Here is a 25000-nt window from a genome sequence, read left to right as displayed (position 1 = left end):
CAGCACTAATCTCCCATTGAGATTTATGCATGTTGATCCTTTCACAAATCATTAAATATTTATAGCCTTCTTTGAAGATCACAGGTTTTCTCCACAAAATTGAAATGAGAGATGATTCATGCCCTTTAAGTTAGTAGGCTTCTAGGTAGTCAGTCAGTTTGCTAGATATAGCAACTAAGCACCCTCATTTCATACTCTACTAACCTAAAAAAAATATAAAGGGACAAATGGAAGATCAAGAGTGACCTGGGTCCTGACAAAAATGATTATTCTTGTCTATTGAAGTAGAAAGTTCTACTGAAGAAAATCCTTTCGTTTCAGGGCTCCAAGTGAAATTTTCTGGGGGACAGTTAGGGATATGCTTCTTCATAAAATTAAAGATGGTTCTGGGTTCAGTCCCACTGTGTGGCATCTTGGGCAAGTGTCTTCTACTATAGCCTCGGGCTGACCAAAGCCTTGTGAGTGGATTTGGTAGACGGAAACTGAAAGAAGCCTGTCGTATATATGTATATATATATATATATATATATATATGTGTGTGTGTATGTGTGTGTATATGTTTGTGTGTTTGTGTTTGTCCCCCCCAACATCTCTTGACAACCGATGGTGGTGTGTTTACGTCCCCGTAACTTAGCAGTTCGGCAAAAGAGACCGATACAATAATTTCTAGGCTTACAAAGAATAAGTCCTGGGGGTCGATTTGCTTTTTTTTTAGTTGAAGAAATCGACCCCAGGACTTATTCTTTGTAAGCTTAGTACTTAGTCTATCGGTCTCTTTTGCCGAGCCACTAAGTTACGGGGGGGGGGGGGATGTAAACACACTAACATTGGTTGTGAAGTGATGGCAGGGTTGCAAACACGGACATGAACACACACACACACACACATTTATATATATACATATATATACATATATATATATATATATATATATATATATATATATATATATATATATATATATATATACACACACATATATATATGACAGGCTTCTTTCAGTTTCCGTTTACCAAATCCACTCATAAGGCTTTGTTTGGTCCGAGGTTGTAATAGAAGGCAATTGCCCAAGGTGCCACATAATGGGACTGAACCCAGACCCATATGGTTGAGAATCAAGCGTCTTACAATACACCCATGCTTGTGTCTGAAGAGGATAATAGCCATAAAAGAGTTAATGGTTGTAGTATTTCGTTTTTATTTCCATTTCTGCAACGACCTCTAAGCATAAGAGAGCACACACAAATTTATCTTTGATGTCCATACATTTAAATATGCGTATATATAGGATATATATTTTATATATATATATATATGTATCTATGTATGTATGTATATTCAAATATATGTATATATATATATATATATATATATATATATATATATATATATATATATATATATTATATATATATATATATATATGATATATATTATATATATATATATATATATATATATATGATATATATTATATATATATATATATATATATATATGATATATATTATATATATATATATATATATATATATGATATATATTATATATATAAATATATATATATATATGTATGTATATATATTTAAATATGTGTATATATATGATATATATATATATATATATGTATGTATGTATATTTAAATATATTCAAACAGTGGGAAAGATTCGTGTAAGATACATGAAAAGATTCATAAAACTATACTTCAGAAACGATAAAATATTTATATTGAAATTCATGGACATCTCCGGCTTGCCGCATCTATTAAATATCTGAATTAAATTAAGGAACGCACACACGTGCTCATATGCACACACACACACGCATGCACACACATATGCATGCACACATACACACCATGGTTCTGGTATTGATCTCAAATAATATTCAATCGATTCTCCCAAGATCTGATATTTGCAAACATGCCTGCTTGTGTTAGAAATATTTTTAAGACAATTAAATTTCATTTTCGTTAGGGTCATCAGACAAAGTATTTCAATGTGGTTAAGAAGCTTGCTTTACAACCTTGAGCTTCATGGTTCAATCCCACTGCACAGCGCCTTGGGTAAAATGTCTTCTACTATAGTCCCAGTGCCTTGTAAGTGAATTTGGTAGATGGAAACTGTGTGAAAGCCTATTACATATATATATATATATATAGAGAGAGAGAGAGAGAGAGAGAGAGGTATATTTACGAATGTCTTCGCACTCCTACTTTCACTTGGGGACCACTGTTGGTTTGTTTACATCCCTGTAACTTTGTGGTTCAGCAAACAAGATAACCCTTCCAAGCCTTGCCCCAGCATGGCCACAGTCAAATGACTGAAACAAGTAAACAACAAAATGCCAAATGCCCCAATTCTTTAACCCTTTTATTACCATATTCTTGTAATCTTCTGCCTTCCTTTCGAATAATTTTGAAAATAAGGAAAAATCTAGTAAAATAATTTTGTCATTATTTAAGCTGAGGATTTGAACTTGGGCGCAGGCGTGGCTGTGTGGTAAGAAGCTTGCTTCCCAACCACATGGTTTCTGGTTCAGTCTCATTGTGAGGCTTTTTGAACTAGTGTAGTCTATTATGGCCTCAGGCTGACCAAAGCCTTGTCAGCAGATTTGGTATATGATGGAGACTGAAAGAAACCCATTGTACATATACATACATGTTTGTTTGTGTGTGTGAGTATGTATGTACAAGTGCATGCATGTGTGTGTGTGTGTGTTACTATCTCTTTGCCTTGTCTTTATGTGATAGTTGTAAGCAAGTGTCACTGTCACATAAGCCGTGTTCTTCATTTCCAATCTGCCATGGAAACATGTCTAGTCATGGTGAGATATTATCTTACCTGGGAACAGATAAGGACTGGCAAAAAGGAAAGACATCCAGCCACAGGAAATCTGTCCCAACAGATTCCATCTCACCCATATAAGCATCAAAAAATGAACATTGAATGAAAATGATGATGATGACGATGATAATAATGATGACAACAACAATGATGGTTCAAACTTGATATCACCTTTTCCCCATGTATAAGTCGCAACCTGATTCTTTGTCATTTAAAACCAACCAGAAATTACTCCAACTTATAACCTGAGTAAATACAGTAATTTTGGAAGCAAATTGTCTTAAAATTGATTCCATTCCATCCGTCTTTTTTTATTGATTGAACATCTATCTGAGTTTCACCCTCCTAGCATGTCTGTCTGTCAAACAGATCACAGGCTCTGTGAGATGTGCCATGATTTAACCATCAGTGTCAGCTTGGATTTGATTGTCAAGCCACCACGTTTCAATCTGTGAGGAAATTTGTTGTGACATATTCTGCGAGTCTTGTATTTATCGAAAATGGAATCACTTCAGGCAAGAATTGTCCTCGATTCACTTCTTCTAGCCTTGAAATCTGCAAACAATAGAGACAAAATCAACTGAAGATACACGTGTGTGTGTGTGTGAGTCTACATATATATGTATATGTGTATGTATGTGTGTGTGTGTGTGTGTGTGTGTGTGTGTGTGTGTGTGTGTGTGTGCATATATATATGTAGACATAGATATACAAATATACACATACAAACATAGCTCACCACCTTAATAGTAATGATGATGATTATAATAATAATATTAATAATAATAATAATAATAATAATGATAATAATAATGATAATAGTTTAGGTACAAGGCCAGCAGTTTTGGGGAAGGAACTAAGCTAGTTACATCGACCCCAGTGTTCAAATGGTAATTATTCTGTTGACCCCAGGAGGATGAAAGGCAAAGTCAGAATTTGAACTCAGAACATAGACGAATGAAACGCCACTGAGCATTTTGCCCAGCATGATAACAGCTCTGCTAGCTTGCCACCTTGATGATGATGATGATGGTGGTGATAGTGGTAGTGGTGATAGTGGTAGTGGTGATAGTGGTGGTGGTGGTGGTGGTGATCCTTTCTACTGTAGGCACAAGGCCTGAAATTTTGTGGGAAGGGGACTAGTTGATTACATCGACCCCCTCCCCCCCCCCCCAGTGTTTCACTGGTACTTAATTTGTCAAAAGGATGAAAGGCAAAGTCAACCCGGTCGGAATTTGAACCCAGAACGTGTAAGACATATGAAACGGCGCTAAGCATTTCACCCAGCATTCTAACAACTCCGCTAGCTCACCACCTTAATGATGATGATGATGATGATAATGACGAATGTGATGATTTGCCATTTACCTTTCATTCACAACACGCAGGCATGTGACAATTCACGTTGTACAGAATGCGTCATCATAGACAAAGAACACCTATTATTATTCTTGAAATAGTAATCCTGAATTTTCGAGGAATCTGCGTGGAAGTAAATTCAATATGGTGTCAATTTGATTTCTTGAAAAGATTATCTTGTAATTTGATAAGAACACATAGTCTTGCTCCATTTGGCTCGTTTAGTCGTTTAGTCAAGTAATTTTGTAGTTTGTTCATTTCTTACTTAATTTTCATGATAGTTTTTCGTGTCATTTATTTAGTCCGCAAATCTATTTCAGAATGACTAGTGCTTTTATTAACTTAAGGTGTTTATTCCGTTAAGAAAAATCAATAGATTAATGGAGTTTGAAAATAAAAAGAAAAAAATGAAAGAAAATACATACCTAAAACAACAGCTAAATATATTATTACCAAATCTTTATGTTTTATCAAAATTTTCCATTCAATATTTTTAACATGATTTTGTTGTGAAATTGCATTTTTTTTTCCTCTTTTGCTTTCTCGGTCTCCCTCCTTCCCTCTCACCCTTTTCCCTCACTCGTTCACTCTTTCTCTTTCTCTCTCTCTCTCTTTTTTCTCTTTCTCTCTGTTTTCCTTCTCTTTCTTTCTCTCCATTTTTCACTCTTTCTCTCTTTCTCAAACCCTATCTATTTATCTCATACACAATTTATTTACTTATTTATTTAAAAGATAATTATTATTATCATCATTATTATTATTATCATCATTATTATTATTATTATTATTATTATTATTATTACTATCCTCATTATTATCATCGTTCTCATCATCATAATCATCATCCCTGTCGTTGTCGTCATTGTCATCGTCAGCATTAACATTATTATCTTCATCATTATTACCATTACTATTTTCAGTGTTATCATCATCATCATCATTATTATTATTATTATTATAACCATCATCATCATTTACACTAAATTGCTATCTTTAACGAAGAACAGCAACAAAAAATAAAACAAATAAAACCAAAATTCTTGCTTTAATATTTGCAGATTGGTTTACAAAAATATATATAAAAACACACACATAAAAAAAAACTACACTATCTTAAAATATCTATAGATTATTCTGAGTATCTAGGTTTAAATGTTAGCTATTCAATATATATAACATATATTTTCCTTCGATAAAAAGGAAATATTTTAATAAAAGTCGAAATATTTTATCAGGTAATGTACGATATTATATATAGATACCTGAAAAGCCAAAATATCATTAATTTTGTTTGTATTTTTGATTTATTTATTTTTCTTTTTTTTTTTTTTTTTTTTAGTTGTCTTCAACTTTTGCTAATGAAAACTTTTCAATAGATTCCACTTAGGTTTAAAATATGGAAGACTGTATAATGTTCGAATATATGATATAGTAATGTATTAAAAGTATGGAAGACTATAATGTGTTCAAAGTCTGAGGAAAATGTAATATAACATAACATGTAACAAAAATAATAATAATAACAATAACAATAATGATAATAATGATAATAATAATAATGATAATAATAACCCTTTCTACTATTGGCACAAAGCCTGATATTAGAGAAGAGGGGGGGGGGTTGTTGATTAAATCGACCCCAGTGCTCAACTGGTACTTATTTTATCAATCTTCAAAGTATGAAAGGCTAATTAGAACTCGGAACATAATGATAGACGAAATCCCACTTAGCATTTTGCTATTTCTGCCAGCTCAACACTTTTGTAATATAATATTATATTATATAAGATAACAAGTTTTAAATAATGAGGTACTACACTCAGGTTGGATCCAGCTGATGGTAAGGGCTTAGGCTGACCCCAGCTCAGTTTTATGAAAAATATTCCTTTCTCGTATTTCAAAATATTCTTCCACATATATATCACTATCATGGGTTGAAAGTTGTGATTATTGCTGATTCTGGTTAGTTCAAACTAGTGCACCTTAAGGGAGCCTTTTATTTATTTCAACCAATGAAAAAGAAGCTTATAAACTTAAATGTTGAAAGATGTGATCTATCATCCCTTCACTTTGTCTATACATACCAAGCTGTATGAAAGACATTTTTTTTTTCAAATTTTCACATATATTTGCCGAAAGGAATTCTACTGATTCATCAATAGATACTGTAATATCTTGCAGCTGAAACAATACAAGATATCTATCAATCATGGGTTTTCTCAAGAACTGTAGTGCATTCAGTTGGTCAATTTCTATCACTGCTCTCATTCTAAGGAAGCTTACTCTATAGGACCATGTGTATATATTATGCAGATGAGTTTTCTGCACACAAACTTTCCTAACATCCCATATATTCTTCCCTTTCTTTATTGTTAATAAAGTTGCTATAACATATACTGACCCCTCGGTGCATTTGCATCATCCGATATATTCATACGGGTTTTTTTTAGGAACTCTGTATTAAGTAAACAAACAATAAAGAATTCAAAATGCGAATACTGTGCATGTTTTTCCTTATAATTCCTTAATTTCAATTTCAATTTCAATTTCAAATTCTTGAAATTATGATAAACTAATTATCTCGTTTGTAATAGTTGTAACTAGAACAATGACTCTCAACCAAAGTCTATATGACTCTAGGTGTATTTATGACTCTGGGAGTCCATATGACTCTGGAGGTCCCATATGACTCAGGGGATCCATATAAGATTTAGTTAAAATTTACGTACAATAAATTGGTTATAGTTATAATTCGAAAATACACAAACTTTTTAAGAGTCTTTTTTTATACAATACTTAATAATATTTAACTATAACGATATATAAGGTTCTTTTAAACATTGTATGGTTATGAGAGTCCAGCAGAGTCAAACAGGAATCGAAGGAGTCCATAGGCAAAAAAAAAACACTAGAAAACCACTGCATTAGAGGGAACACATGTGTTTGACTAATCCTATAATTTTTAATAAAAGTTCATAGTTTATCAACGTTAGATGCTAAATTTTGACCTCTCACTATAACTGTATCAAAAGAAGACCTAAAAATCAATGAGAAACTTCTGTGACTTTGATCACCAATTGACCACCAACATTTTCCAGGGGGTTTTTTGTTGGTTTTTGTTGGGTATTTTATTTTATTTTATTTTATTTTATTGTTTCTACATAATTTATATTTCTCTGCATTGAAACGTCTTATATATTTGTCTGACTTTGATAAGAAATTCTGAGGTTTCTTTCAAATGTAGTTTTCAGATTGACTCTTTTTTTTACATTTCTTTTCTAGTTTTCATTGGTTTTCGTCTGTTTTTCAAGTGTCTCTTTTAGTCATGATCCGACTTATTCATGTCTCTTCTATTTCTGTTTAGGTTTGTTTTATCTAATTAACTGCTCAAAGCAAAACTCCAAAAGATAAAAAGACAAAATTTTGGGGAAAAAAAAAAACATTAAAAATTTTTTTAAATGAATAAAAACGAAATAAAATACTTAACTAAATAATAAAATTTCTGTATTTTATTTATACTTACTTATCTGGAGAAGAGAAGAAAACAAAAATGAGTGGTTCGTGATGTGAAATTATAGAGGTTAGAATATGGAAGAGAATCAAGGAAGTTTCCATGAAAACTAGAAGAAATTTTGTGTTGGAAACCACACGATATTTTGTTGGAAACAGCAAGAAATTTTTGTTGGAAGTGACAAGAAGTTTCTTAGGAAACTACAAGAAATTCGTTGGCAACCACAAGAAATTTTGTTGAAAGTCACAAGATATTTTACTGGGGAATGCAAGAAATTTTTGCTGGAAATATGAAGAATTTTTTTGGAAAACAAGATTTTGTTAGAAACTATAGAATGTTTATTGGAAACAAAAGATATTCAAAGAGTAGATTCTATGAAGACTATTTAGGAAATGTAATGTCATATGGTCGTGGGTTTTAACATGTAAGTCGAGAGGATCTAGGGATTAGAGAAAAAACAAAAAGCTGACACTCCACTGGTTCCAATCAATGGAACAGCCTGCTCATGAAACTAACATGCAAGTGGCTGAGTACTCCTAGGACACACATAGTTTTTAGTGTAGTTCTGAGAGAGAGATTAAGCAAGACACAGAATGGGACACGGTTGACCCTTTGAATTACAGGTACTACTCACTTTTACCAGCTGAGTGGACTGGAGCAAAATGAAATAAAGTGTCTTGCTTAAGAATACAACACACTGCCAGGAATCAAACTAACAACTTTACGATTGTAAGCCAAATACCTTAAATCAAGCCGCATGCTTCACTAGTGATTAGATAATGAAAAGTTGCTGAGATTTGCTTCTGATGAGATTTGAAACCACTTTATGCAGATTTCTTGTTAGAACCCCAGCATAAGATATCTAAATAACACATAAATTTCCATGTGAACATGATTTGACCAATCAGCATAAGCTACATTGTTATGGTTGATGTGAATATCAGAGTAAGTGTGCAAATTTTCCTGCCAAGTAGCTTGACTGAAAGTTCTAGAAACTTTTGCTAAAAGTTATAAAAAAGCTGGTGAATTCAACGTCAGTCAGAATCATCCAGAAAACACATAGTCATGTCACTCTGCTCCATGAGATGGTCTCTCACTGCCTGTTACTTTTCTAAATATTACCCTTCCTTCAAAATTTCATGTCAATTTACATTCCAAACACAAGCTTGAATTATGACAAAGGGCGACGTGAAATGAAGTGTCTTGCTCAACAACACAATGCACCTTCTCGTTTGGGAATTGGAAATGCAATCTTGTGATTGTAAGTATAATATCATAACCACTAGGCCACATGTACTGGATACAGTTTCTGGAAAAAGGCAGGATGGCCATGGTTGGAATATATTTTGGTCATGTATAGGCTCACTTGTTGAGAGCTGATTTGAAGGAGTGGGGGGTTAAGCCATTGCAATGTGTGTGTATCAGAATATAGTATATGTGTGTGTGTATATATGTGTGTACGTATGTCTGTATATTTGTGTGTGTGCATGTGCATGTATGTGTGTGTGTGTGTGTGTGTGTGTACATGCATGCATGTGTTTTGCCCATAAATTATTGTGGCAATATCTTATTAGATTAATTCTATCCAATACAAAAATAATAATAATAATAACAACAGTAATAAAAATGATGATGATGATGATGATGATGATAGTAGCAACAACAACAATAATAACAATAATAATAATGATAACAAGAAGAAGAATGATAATAATAATAATAATAATGATAATAATGATAATAATGATAATAATAATAATAATAATAATAATAATAATAATGACAATAATAATAATGAAAATAACATCTGTGGTAGAGAAAATTGGAAATAAAGCGAAGATAATTATTTTCCCATAAATTTCTTCTTTGTGGAAATCAACCAGTTTGTTTGGTGCAGTCATTTAGCAGTGAATTTTAACAGAAATGTTTAAATCTTAACCGCATTTCATAAATCAGTGAGTGGTGTGGGGAGGAAGGAGAAGTGGGGGGGGGGGGCAGAAATACAAATTAAAACAACAAACAAAACAAAACTATAGTAAAACAATATTAACAAGTATTATTTCCCCAATATTTCGTGGAATCTTCAATATTTTGGGGGTCATATTTTTTTCTCTCTATGATTGTTTTTTTTTTACATATATATGTATTTTTATAAAGGTTACGAAGGGTATTGGAGTCAACCGAACCCTAAGGATACAGGTAATACCGAGTAAGTGCTGTACACCGACTAGTTTTGCCCCTGATGTGGTTGCAACATGAGTGGGGAATATAACATGGCTCGTGTATTAGCGTGTGGGAAGAAAGGAGAGCAAGGGAGAGGGTAGAGAAAAGGTGACGGGGAGAGGAAACATGAGGGCGAACAAGGTAGTGCTGTCATTCTCATTTCCTATAATTTCTTCAACTCTCTGATTAGGTCCTGATATTTGTCAGTTTTTTTCAGTTTCCTCGGTAGCCATTCTGTTTCAATATAGAATTGTGAACTACAATCTCCACCCTTCCAGTGTGTTTATCAAAAACCGGACAAGACTGGCAAGACTGGAGAGGCCAAATGGATCTACTCTGAGTTTGCTTTTCTAATTAGGAGGAAATACACTGGAAGCTGGTACTTCATATGCCTTCAGGATGGCACAGTAATGAGGAACATTTTGTGTGGTGGACGACCTCACTATTGAAGATTCTATCTCTTTTACACTTTTACTTGTTTCAGTCATTTGACTGTGGCCATGCTGGAGCACCGCCTTTAGTCGAGCAAATCGACCCCAGGACTTATTCTTTGTAAGCCTAGTACTTATTCTATCGGTCTCTTTTTGCCAAACCGCTAAGTTACGGGGACGTAAACACACCAGCATTGGTTGTCAAGCAATGGTGGGGGGATAAACACAGACACACAAACACACATACATATATACGACGGGCTTCTTTCAGTTTCCGTCTACCAAATCCACTCACAAGGCTTTGGTCGGCCCGAGGCTATAGTAGAAGACACTTGCCCAAGGTGCCACGCAGTGGGACTGAACCCGGAACCATGTGGTTGGTAAGCAGGCTACTTACCACACAGCCACTCCTGCGCCTATTAATTATTTATTTTTCTAATTTCTATTTTCATATCCCTTTGTTTGATCCCTTAATGTTGTATTGCCTCCCCTTGATCGATGCAAACACCACCTGTTTCGTTTCTTGCATCTCATCCTTTGATATTGTCTTCCGTGTCTTGACCCTTGTGGCCAATAAAAGAAATCGTTGTTGTTGTTGTTTTTTATCCAGTCCTTTCTGTCTCCAGATATTTACCATTCTTTTTCTTTTCTTTCTTCCAGATATCAAAGATGGGAACCTGAAGTCGATTCTGGGATTGTTTTTCAGTCTTTCTCGGTTCAAACAGCAGCAGAAATCACAGCAGCAGCAACAAAAACAACAGCAAAACCTTCAGCAGCAGCAGCAGCAACAACAACAACAGCAACAGCAACAGCAGCAACAGCAACACCAACAGCACCATCACCAACAACTGCAGCAGCAAAACCAACATCAACAACAGCAGCACCATCATCATCAACAACAACAGCAACACCACCATCAACAACAACAAAAACAATCACATTCTCAGTCTGCACAACAGCCCATCCACCATCACCACCATGAATCTAAGTTATCTGCAAATCAAATAGACCACCAGCAAAATCAAGGTACCGGGGAGACTATAGGTTCAGCCGTTGGAAAGAGCACATCACATGTAAACGGAGGGGAAATGTTATCAAGGTTCGTACTCAAATCTTTTTTTTTATATATATATATTTCATCTTCATTTCTTTTTCGTATTTGTTTTCTTTTTGTGTGTTTTGTTGTGCTTTTTGTCTTTTTCTTTGCTTTCAGCTAAAATCTAATGAACAAATTTTATCAGAAACATTTAAGATGTACAGTTTTTCTTCTCTTTTAGTGTATTTGTATGTATGGATGTGTATGTGTGTGCACGTGCATGTATGTATGTGTGAACATGTGTGTGCACAAGTGCATCTGTGTGTTGTAGATGTAGCATATAATTTAATATACATACATGTGTATATAAACACATGTAAAAGTTTATGTAAAGCAATATATAATATTATGCATTTTACATATATATATATTATACTCACTCACATATATGAAGTTAGATATATGCATGTAAGTTTATATATGTATATATATATATATATATATATATATATATGTGTGTGTATATCTATATATACACACACACATATATGTAATAGAAACACAAATGCTATGATAATAACATTTCTCATTTTACTGCAATACTTTCTACTCGTTAAAAAATCCTAAATGAGATCAGAAAACACCATTCCTTGCATCCAATCATCAACCATACTACTCCTCCTCCTCCTCTTCTTCTTCTTCTCATTATTATTATTATTACTAGTACTTTTATTATCATTATTATTATTATCATTACTATTACTATCATTACTATTACTATTATTACTACTACTACTACTACTACTACTACCATCACATGTTGTTGTTCAATCTTGCTTGCTGTTAAATATGCATTTCACTTTCGAAAAACAAGATTAGAGAATCATACAAAAACCAAAAACAAAAACAAAATTAAAAAAGGAAAAAAAGGTGAGAGGGTGAGACAAAAGGGAAAAGGATTGCATTTTGGATTATTTCAAATGCTTATATCTAACGACATTAAGGAACATTTTGTCAAAACATATTTTGTCAGCAAATTTTATTTATTTATATCATCATAATCATCATCATCATCATCATTACCATCTTCATCAACACCCTCATTGTTGTCATCATCATCATCATCAACAGCATTATTGCCGCCATCACCTCCAATATAATCACCACCACCATCATCATCATCTTCATAGTCATCATCATTACTGTCACCACCATCATCATCATCCTCATCACTTCTGCCACCACCATCCCCATCAGCATCTCCATTACAATCTCCATCATCATCACCATCATCACCACCACCATCATCATCATCATCATCCATCATCTTCATAGTCATCATCATCACTGTCACTATCATCATCACCACCTTCTGTTTTTTTAACTGTTGTTTTTTTATAAAACTTCTGCTGCACCACCAGCTAAATGCATTTCCGCCTTCCTGGGGCTGCGTGCAACATTGTTTTTTTCTTATTATTGCTGAACATGGGAAATTGTATGCTACATCTATTTTTTTTTGTCGTGGGGCAATTGGTATCATCATCATCCTCATCATCACTGTTGCCGTTATTATCATTATTATTATTATTATTATTATTATTATTTTATACTTTTGTTTGTCACACATAAGTGTATGTTCTTGTAAGGATATATATATGTGTGTATGTGTGTATGTGTGTGTGTGTGTATATATATATATATATATATATATATATATATATATATATATATATATATATATATACACACATATATAGATAGATAGATATACACGCTCAAACACACATACCTACATGCATACATATATATATATATATATATATATATATATATATTATACTTTTCTCTATGTTCATTCTACATATGTATGAGTATGAAAGAAATGCATAACAGAATAAAACAATATAAACAAGAAAAAGGAGAGCTCAATAAAGTGAATTGAAATAATAAAATTATAAATTTATTTTAAGCTGAAATTTCACAGAATGAGTTTCTGAGTTTCCTGTCTAATAGATTCTCCTGCTATAAAAGAAGTCATTTGCACAATCTCACAGTTATATTTGAAATATAATCTGTTGGATATGCACATTAACAATAGAAGACATTTTAATTTGGTTGGAGCATGTCACAGTGTTATATACCACTGGTTGATGTTCACCTGTGAGATATTTAGAAATATTTTAATAAAATTTCCATTTTCCAATGAAAAAAGGACTGAGTTAGAGATATATGTCAAAAAAAGAAAAAAAATCTGTATTACTTATAGCATGTATTGGCATGTTAGAAGGTTGTCAAGTATTCAACGAAAGACATTTTAAAATATCCCAACAAATATTTCAGATTTACAAAGATAAAATTATATTAGCCCTTAACTGGCATTTACAAATTCAATGAATTAATATCTTAATTTTTTTTAAAAACATAAAAGATAACAGATATTGTTTGGCAGTTTTCTAATAGCTTATAAACGTTTTTATAGTTGCTGGTATTGTTAGTTCATAAAAACTACATGTACTTTGACAAATGCGTCTAAAGGTCTTTCACTTTCAATATTTCTGAAAGTATGCTACTGATGATTGAATCTTAACTTAAAAAGATACTCAGCCAACTATATGTAATCCACAGAAACTGAATTATTATTTGTAAATACTTTCATAAATTGCAATATTGATTTCATAAAGATATAAAATATCTAATAGTCAATTTATGAAATTAAAACATTACAAAGACAAGAAGAATTTGATGCAGATAACTGTATAAAATTTTTATTATTAATATTTGCAAGTTCTGCGGAAAAATTATGAGAACAACTGAAACTTAATTTAACATAATTTCTTTTTAAAATTTTATCATGTCTTTTTTTTATTTTCGTTTCTAGCAAGTTGAAGAAAATATTTAGTGATACTCCGACTTATATTAAGACTGAATGGAGCATTAGACCAAATAATTTTATGTTCTCTGTTTCTCTGTGTCTGAAAATGAATATTATATAATTAATTTCTTCTGCAAAACCACTCTCTTTTGACACTTTATCATAATAAGAGGCTGCTTTGATGAAAGAAGATATACGTAATAGGTGCATGTATGACTGTATGGCTGAGAATTTTGCTACCCAACCATGTTGTTTCAGGTTCAGTCCCACTATGTGGAACCTTGGGACAAGTGCATTTTACTTTAGCCTCAGGCTCATCAAAGCCTCATGAGTGGACTTGGTTGACAGAAACTGAAAGAATCCTGTTATATATATATATTTTTTTTTTTCTGGTGAAGGCCAGTTTATGGCGTTGCCCAGGGTTTCCTGTCCATAAAGGGTTTAATTCTATGGTATATTGTCAGACCCCAAGGCCTGTTTTTCTAAAATTGATATATATATATATATATATAAATGTATATCTGTATGTATGTATGTATGTAAATTTTTCTTCCATGCTATATTTTGTAATTGATCGGCCCTTGTAGCTAATAATGATATAATGCTCCCTATTGCAATAAATATTGAGTTCAAGAAGCAAAGTGCACTGCATAAACCAGCCAGGGGAGATGTTTTCCTGGGGTTAAAACGGCAGTGTCTTCGCCTCTTAGGGGACAGCCACATAAACGTGACCACAAACAATACTTTATCATTATTATTCTAATAAACAGAACTTATTACCATCGTCGTTGTCGTCGTCATAATTATTATCTATATTTCATCTTTCTCCCTTATCGTTAGTGGGGGGGGTCGGTAACTAAACAACCAGAGAGAGAGAGAGAGAGAGAGAGAGAGAGAGAGTTACATATGCTCCTCAGAAAAAATGCTGGAGTGTGGCACAGAGTAAGTGATTTGATTAGAGATTCATAAATATTGGATTTCGCACTTTCTGATTGTGAATCGAGATGCTGGGCGGTGATTGAGTTGAGGAGAGACTAAGAGCAGGTGTAGATGGGGGTGGTAGCAAAATATTTTTGGATTTTTTTTTTTTTTTTTTACTTCCCAACAGCCGCTGTTCCCCATCGCTAGCCCCATCCCTGCTGTGCCCCCTTCGACCCCATTCCATCAGTCTCTGTTGCATCTCGCCCACCAAACTGCATTCCAGCCCCACCCCTGCTGTCGTAAACCATCGATACTAGCGTATTGTAATACAATTAATTACAATGGATGTAGGTAAATGATTAATGAATCGGCATTCGCATTAAACAGATATATCTCGGAAATCTGCATTGCTCAGATAGACGCTCGTGCACGCGTTTGCATGTATTTGTGTGTGTGTGTGTGTGAGTGTGCATTTATGTGTGTGAAAGTATGAGTGCCAATGTATGCGTATGTGTAATTCAATTTATATGAGAACGATATGAATTATATAGCTATAAAATGTGCACACGATATGTAAGTAGATTTATATAGATAGGATATCAAGACGCCATAGATGTGTACTTGCATATATATATCTATGTGTGTGTGTGTCTCTGTTACTCTTTTGCTTGCTTCAGTCATTTGACTTTGGCCATGCTGGACCACCGCCTTCAGTCGAGCAAATCGACCCCAGGACTTATTCTTTGGATGCCTAGTACTTATTCTATCGGTCTCTTTTGCTGAATCGCTAAGTTACAGGGATGTAAACACACCAGCATCGGTTGTCAAGCGATGTTGGTAGGGACAAACACAGACATACAAACACACACACACACACAAACACACACACATACACATGCACACACACACACACACACACAACGGGCTTCTTCCAGTTTCCGTCTACTATATCCACTCAAAGCTTTGGTCAGCTCAAGGCTATAATAGAAGACACTTCGCCCAAGATGCCATGCAGTGGGACTGAGCTCAGGACCATGTGGTTGGTAAGCAAGCTACTTACCACACAGCCACTCCTGTGTACAATTCTAAAATATACATGCAATATGTAAGTAAATTTATATACCTAGAACATGTTGTGTGTGTGTGTGTATACTTACATACATTGATGTTCATACATATATATATATATACATATATATATATATATATATATATATATATATATATATATATAGGCTTTGTTTATAGGTTAACCAGTCTACCATTAGTTTCATGGTAAGGGAGACATCTTTTAGCAATTATCAAGCTTGCCAAATGGAAAGTTGGTGTTCATCTCCATCTTGGATGAAAACACATTTTTTTTCTCATCCAAGATGGACATGAACACCAACTTTCCATTTGACAAGCTTGATAATTGCCATCATCATCATTATTTAACATCTATCTTCCGTGCTGGCATTAGTGGCACAGTTCCTTGGCTACTAGTAAGTCACAAGATTGCATATATATATATATATATATATATATATATATATATATATATATATGACGTTGACCACTAACGTGGACATTCAATGTGCTAGAAATAGATCACATCTTGTGTCTATTAAGACCTAAATTGTTCTCAACATGAAATATAGCGTGATACCAAAACGTAAGCGGGCAAGACATTTAAAATCACCGAAAAAAATTATTAAATAGGGACCAAAATTTAACAATCTTACCGACTGTAGAGAAATAGACAGTTGGTAAGATTGTTAAATTTTGAAACCGGTCCCTGTTTAATAATGATTTTTTTCGGTGATTTTAAATGTCTTGCCTGCTTACGTTTTGGTATTACGCTATATTTCATGTTGAGAACAATTTAGGTTTTATTAGACACAAGATGTGATCTATTTCTAGCACATTGAATGTCCATGTTAGTGGTCAACGTCATATATAAAAATGTACTTTAATCCCCTGAGATTGCAGATACTGTTTCTGAATCTCTTTGATTCTTTAAATGTGCTAGCTTCCTGGTAATTAATCGATATTAATTAATATATGATTTTTTACCCTATTTTTTAATAATATATATATATATATATACATAGGTGGTGGTTGTCTACTCGTTATGTAGGGTCTCTGACAAATTCTTGTACTTCCGTCTTAGATCTAGATCTATCATAGCATCTGTTGTGGTTTTCCAAACCAGACAATGTTTTGAAAAGATACCCACATATGTTTCATATCTGCATTGGACCACCAAGAAATTCAGTAAGTTCTGATCTTCTGTGGATCTTAAACCTTGGTTGGTAATCTACCTTGGAGAAGTCTCCCAAATAAAACTTGAGGCCTTGGAAGTTCCTGGTTTTCTCAATATATATATATATATATATATAAATCGCCATTCTCTTTTTCTCTCCGTGTTTCTGAATCTCCCTGAGAACTACATTAAGGATTCATGTGTCTGTGGAGTGCTCAGCCACTTGCATGTTAATTTCACGAGCAAGCTGTTCCGTTGATCAGATCAGCTGTGACCCCCATCATCATAACTGACAGAGTGCTCCTCCTACTACTACCTGCCTACATGTACCTATGTTCCTGCAAGCATGTGTGCATATAAATGTATGTGTTTAAGGTGGTGAGCTGGCAGAAACGTTAGCACACCGGGCGAAATGCTTAGGGATATTTTGTGTCTTTATGTTTTGAGTTCAAATTCCACCGAGGTCGACTTTACCTTTCATCTTTTCAGGGTCGATAAATTAAGTACCAGTTGCATACTGAGGTCTATCTAATCCCCAAAAATTTCAGGCCTTGTGCCTAGAGTAGAAAAGAATATATAAATGTATGTATTTGCGTATGTACGTACGTGCGAGGGGTACATCAGATCTAAAGTCACTCATAAAGTTCATATGAGGGCTAAAAAAAAAAATTAAAAAATCACAGTGGCTTCACCCCCGCCAACCTCTTTTAATCTAACCTACCCTCTAAACTCTTTCTATTCCTGGGATAATCTATTCTAATCAGCCTTTATTTTTTTTTTTTTTTTATCTGAGCAAAAATTATTTCATTGTGTTGGTTTGACATATAATTAAAAAGCACAAATAAATATCAACAATATAATAGGAACATCGTTATTAAATGATTTAACTGTACTGGGCGGGGCGGGGCAGGGGGGAGGGGAGGTAAAAATAACAAGAACAAGACCTCTCTTCCCTTCTCTCTCTCTTTCTTTTTTGCTTTTAATATTCTCAGAGGCCCCTGGGAAAAGGTCAGGGATCGAATACTGACCTTTCTTAGTTGAGTAATCCCTAAAAAAAGAAAATATGTTAAAAAGCTGAATTGAAAGGGTCATAATGCGAAATGTTAATGTTAATGGTGATCAGCTTAACTTCTTTCTAACAGTGATCTTATCATCATTATTATTGTTATTATTATTATTATTATTACTATCTTTATAATTGTTGTTGTTGTTGTTGTTGTTAGTAGTAGTAGTAGTAGTAGTAGTAGTAGTAGTAGTAGTCGTCATGTTATTGATTAAACCCCTGCTCTTAAAATTAGTATTGTCCCTAAATTACAAATCATTATTATTATTATTATTATTATTATTATTATTATTATTATTATTATTATTATTATTATTATCATTATTAAGGTGGCGAGCTGGCAGAATCGTTAGCATGCTGGGCGAAATGCCTAATGGTATTTCATCCATCTTTACGTTCTGAGTTCAGATTCCACCAAGGTCGACTTTGCCTTTCATCCTTTCAGGGATCAATAATAAAATAAGTACCAGTTATGCACTGGGGTTGATTCAATCGACTTATCCCCACGACCCAAAAAAATCGCTGGCCTTGCATCAAAATTTGAAACCATTATCATCATCATCATCATCATTACCGTCATTATTATTATTATCATTATTATTATTATTATTATTATTATTATTATTATTATTATTATTATTATCATCGTCATCGTCATCATCATCGTCATCATCATCATTACCATTATCATCCTTATTATTATTATTATTATTATTATTATTATTACCGACATAGCCAGCTAGCAGGGTTGTTAGACAAAATACTTAGCAGCATTTCTTCCGATATTATGTTCTGTATTCAAATTCCACCAAGGATGGCTTTGCCCATCATCCTTTCAGAGGCACTAAAACAAAGTACCAGTCATACACTGGTGTCCATGTAATCAACTTAATCGCTTCCTTCACAACTTCTGGCCAAAATATACCAAAATCTGAAAGGATTATTATTATTAGAATTTATCATTCTGTTTTTTTGTTTTTTTGGTTCTAAATGAAAATTTGCAATAGTTTTAAATATAAGGAATAAATTGAAAGACTGTCTATTGTTTAAAGTTTTGGAAAATGTTGATAAAATCTCTTGTGATCTTCAATTATTGTTCTCATTCCTCTAATTCCTATTATCGACTGCACTTGCCCAAAAGTATCACAGAACTGTTAATTGCCAGTCTCTGGAACCAGATTCTTCATTCTCCATACTATTTACGCAGTTGAACATTCCTTCAAATTATACGTTTCGAGAAACAGTGTTCGGAGAGGCAGAGGGCATGGTGTGGGTGAATCGGTTTTTCTTTTATTTTATTTCATATTTGTTATTTTATTTTATTTTTGCTTATTACATATTTTGTAATTTCATTGTAACTGTGTGTGCATGTTTATGTGTGTGTGTGTGTGTGTGTAGACACAAACTAGCTGGTATATATATATATATATATATATAAGCAAACATACACACATACCTGTTTGTGCATATGTGCAGCTGCACTTAAATAAATACCTATTCATGTATATATAAACATCTTTACAATATATATATGTATATATATGTGTGTGTGTGTATGCATACGTGTGTTTGTATGTATGAATATATATATATATATATATATATAATGTCCTTCCATGCTATATATATATATATATATATATATATATATATATATAAATTTATATAAATATGTTTGTGTATATATACACATACACCCATATAAATATATATATATATATATATATATATATATATATATATATATATGCATGATGGCATACAGATATACACACATGCATATATATATGCACACACATACACACACAAATACCCAGACTTGTATATTATATCTTTATTTGACATATCTAATGGCAAAGCAGTTTAAACTGTTCTATAAATCTAATTCCATTTCTGTATATAAATGGTAAATCATGCTCATGACTGTAGGAATGTGTGTGTGTGCTTGTGTATGTGTGTTGGCATTTGTGTGTGTGTGTGTGTGTGTATATGTGTGTGTACATCTGTAAGTCTGTGCATGTGAACATGTAGAGGTGTGTGTGTGTGTGTGTGTGTGTGTGTTGGCACCTGTGTGTATGTATGAGTCTGAATCTGTATATGTATATCTGTATATGTGTAGGTGTTGTATTTGAATTTATTGTTTACATGTGTGTGTGTGTGTGCACACGCATGTGTGTGTATGTATTTATATATATGTGTGTGTATATGTATGTGTATGTGTGTGTATATGTATGTGTATGTGTATATGTATGTGTGTGTATGTTTCTGTATGTGAAATAGTGTGTGTGCATGTATGTGTGTGTGTGAGTGTGTAATTGTATTGTGCATTTATACTAATGTATGTCTGAACATGCTTGTCTGTATCTCTCTCTCTCTCTCTCTCTCTCTCCTTGTTACTCTCCCTTTCTCTCATATCTCTTCTCCCATGCCCTCCCCACTCCCATTCATTTCCTTCCCACCTCCACTCACGCCTCTCTCTCTCTCTCTCTCCCCCCTAATTCCCCCTTTCTGGCACTCACACTCCTGCCTCCCTCTCACACTCTCACTCTCACTCAATCACTCACAGCCAAAGTGAGGAAATCAATGCTCAGTGTCTCTATTTAATAAAGAGAGAGAGAAGAACACCAGAATGTATTGATCAATGTTTATTGAACAACAAAGAGCACGTCACAGCCTCCACCACCACCACCACCACCATCACTATTATCATCATCATCATCATAGTCACCCTCATCACCATCATCATTGCTTTCATCACCACCACCACCACCACCATCATCATCATCATCATCACCATCATCATCATCACCATCATCATAGTCACCTTCACCACCACCAGCATCACCGCCATCAGCAGCATCATCATCAACATCATCATAGTCGCCATCATCACCATCATCATCATTACCATCAGCATCACCACTACTGACATCATTATCATCATCAACGTCACCACATCCACCACTACCATCTCCACCACTACCACTACCACCACCATCATCATCATCATCATAATCATCACAACATCCACCACTACTACCAACATTATCATCATCATCATCATTATCATTATCATCATCATCATCACTACCACCTCCTCCACCACCACCACCACCATCATCACCACCATCATCATCATCATCATCATCACCACCGCCACCACCCCTTCACCATTGTCACCCCCATCACTACTGTCATCAACACCACCACCCCACCCACGCGTTGTCTCCACTGCCACCTTCTTCCTGCTTATATTCCACACAAACCCTCCTCCTCCTCCTCCTCCTCCACTCTTTTGTTTGTCATTAATAATTGTCGCTATCATTTTCCAAACCCACCACTTAACGAACTCTCGTCGATCAACTTCTACATTTTCGCTGCCATATCTATGAATTTCTGACTCTAATTATCTCTTCGCTTGAACAGTCACATTTAAAAAACAAACTGGAAAATAAATAAATAAATAAATAATAATAATAATAACAATAATAATTATAATAATAATAATCGTTTCTGCGAGAGGCACAACAGGTCCTGGAATTTTGAGGGAAGAGACTAATTGATTACATTGACCCAGGGTTCATCTGGTACTTTGGTACTTATTTTATTCTTTTCTGCTCAAGACACAAGGCCCAAAATTTGGCAGGGGAGCAGTTGATTAGATCAACTCAGTATGCATCTGGTACTTAACTTATCAACCTGAAATGATAAAAGGCAAAGTTGACCTCAGCAGAACATAGCTGCAGACAAAATACTGCTAAGCATTTTGCTCAGTGTGCTAACGATTCTGCCAACTTGCTGCCTTGGTAATAATAATAATAATAATAATAATAATAATAATGATAATGATAATAATAATAATAACGATAATAATAATAATGATAATCCTTTCTACTACAAGCAGAAGGCCTGAAATTTGGGGGAGTCAATTACATCAACCCCAGTGCATAAGTGATACTTAATTTATTGAACCCCGAAAGGATGAAAGGCAAAGTCAACCTCGGCGGAATTTGAACTTAGAACATAGCGAGGGGCGAAATACTGCTAAGAATTTCGTCCGACATGCTAACAATTCTGCCAGCTTGCCATCCTAAGAATAATAATAATAATAATAATAATAATAGTAATAATAATAATAATAATAACAATAATCCTTTCTATTATAGGCACAAGGCCTCAAATTTGTTGGGGAGGAGACTAGTTGATTATATCGATCCCAGTGAGTCACTGGTACTTAATTTATCAACCCCGAAAGGATGAAAAGCAAATTTGACCTCAGTAGAATTTGAACTCAGAATGTAAAGATGGAGGAAATACCCATTTGGGGTAAATAAAATAATTATCAGTAAAGTGCTGGGGTCAAGGTAAAATGACCCTCTCCTTCCTGGAAATTTCAGGGCTTTATAGTAAGAGGGTTTAGCAGCATTCTATCTGTATTTACGTTCTGAGTTCAAATTCCACTAAGGTTGGCTTTGCTTTTCATTCTTTCAGGGTCAATAAAATAACTACCAATTGAGCACTGGGGAGGGTCAGTTTAACCAACTTACCCCTTCCCCTCAAATTGCTGGCTTTTGTGCCAGCATTTGAAACCATTAGTGGTGGTGGTGGTGGTGGCAGCAGCGGCAGCAGTAATAGAGTAGTAGTAATAGTAGTAGTAGTAGTAGTAGTAGTAGTAGTAGTAGTAGTAGTGGCAGCAGTGGCAGCAGTAGCAGCAGCAGCAGCAGCAGTAGTAGTAGTAGCAGCAGTAGTAGTAGTGGTAGTAGCAGTAGTAGTAGTGGTAGTAGCAGTAGTAGTAGTAGTAGTAGTAGTAGTAGTAGTAGTAGTGTTGCTATTCTGTACTGTCGTTCCCCCACCCACCCACCCACCCCAGCTCCGTTCTCATATCAAATGGTTTCCCATATTTTAAAAGGTTTTTCTTTTTTTTCTTTTTTTTCTTTTTTTTACCGAAAAAGATCTTCCAAGAATTTTAGTCAGATTGAAAAAAAAAAATGAAATTATAACAAAACAAAAACAAAAAAAAGCAGCCAAGTTGAATTGATTGATCAAAGTATTGAACATATTTTAGAAGACGAGAACAAGATTGAGCAACCAATCACCTTCAGCTGTCATCATCATCATCATGCCAGCATCATCATCAATGACTTCATCATCATCACGCTCATCCTCTTCATCATCATTTGAGCATCATCACCATCATCATCATCATCACATTCATTATCATCATCATCATCCTCATCACCACCACCACCACCCCCATCATCATCATATCATCACCACCACCACCACCATCATCATCATCACCATTATCATCCTCACTCACCCCCAGTGGACCCTGTCAAAATGCCGAATAAAAGCAGTCTAAATTCTTTTATTCTTCACCTCGTCTTAGTAATTCCACTGTAGCCATCCAGCCCATCATGGGGCCCTACCTTCCAGGGTTTTATTCCAATACAGTTTTATTTGCTTCAACACCTGTCATCACCACCACCATCATTGTCATCATCATCACTATCGTCATGATCATCATCATTGTTGCCATCATTCTCATCATCATCATCACCACAATCATTGTCATCATTGTCATCATCACCATCATCATCATTCTTAAAACTGAATTTCAAAAGTGAATTCTAAATATATTACGTTGAAACCTGTGGCACCAATTTCCATGAAGGCCAGATTAAAGACCCAAAACATAGGGAAATAAAAAGCAGAAAATAAATAAAAGATGGCTAATTTTTCACTTTTAAATTTTATTGTCGGTGTATCGTGAGGAGGTTTTATTCCTCTGTTAACAATGATTCAGCACAAATTCTTCAACCTAGAATTTATTAACATTGTTTAGAATTAATACATAATTCTTTGTTAAGAAACATTTCTTCAATTATTTCTTTAAATAGTAAAGGCATAGAATTCTTCAAATCTACTGCTGCTCTTTGGAAACGATTTGACAAATGGCTGTTATTACTTGCTGTATACCATACAATGACTTAATACCAATAACTGACAAATTATATCAGAAATGATTTTGCATTTCTTTTCGGAAATTTGATCATAGAACCACTCTTTTATAAAGCATTCCATGTTTTGTGCCAGATTAACCCATTCCTTCCCCAATTCTTGTTGAAATATATTGTCTTGGTTTCTATTGATTCAAAATATTCAGACACGTTTAATAAAATAAATTTGTCATTATTTATTTGGCATTTGGAACATAAATTAACGCGAAATTTTGATGGAAAGTTTTAATTTAAATCATTTTAAAATAGGAAGTTTGGATCGTAGAACCAAAGTTCGTCTCAGGTAGGGGTTGGTGTCAAAAGGGTTAATCTGACAGGCAGGAAACCAGAAGTTTTTTTTCAACTATTTGCCATTCTGTAAAAGGTAGAGATGAATCCACTTAACACCTCTGGCTTAACTCTTTTGTTAACACATATCTATTGAATTACATTGCTTTTGTTTCAATCAAGTTTGTAAATAATGAAGAATTCA

General features: G+C 34.0%; 1 protein-coding gene across 7 annotated transcripts in view; it reads left to right on the top strand.

Annotated features, from left to right (window-relative positions):
- Positions 1-25000, top strand: part of LOC106875065 (neuron navigator 2) — a 1326672-nt gene that overhangs the window by 737286 nt on the left and 564386 nt on the right. For all 7 annotated transcript variants that reach the window (XM_089339295.1, XM_089339289.1, XM_089339294.1 and 4 more), the window contains exon 5: positions 11032-11470. In XM_089339295.1, the coding sequence (XP_089195421.1) occupies positions 11032-11470 (439 nt within the window). The remainder of the gene's footprint in view (positions 1-11031; positions 11471-25000) is intronic.

Source organism: Octopus bimaculoides, chromosome 21 (assembly GCF_046866305.1).
Source record: "Octopus bimaculoides isolate indiv1 chromosome 21, ASM4686630v1, whole genome shotgun sequence".
In the NCBI taxonomy this organism is placed as follows: Eukaryota; Metazoa; Mollusca; class Cephalopoda; order Octopoda; family Octopodidae; genus Octopus; species Octopus bimaculoides.
This window is presented reverse-complemented; position numbering and strand designations above follow the sequence as displayed.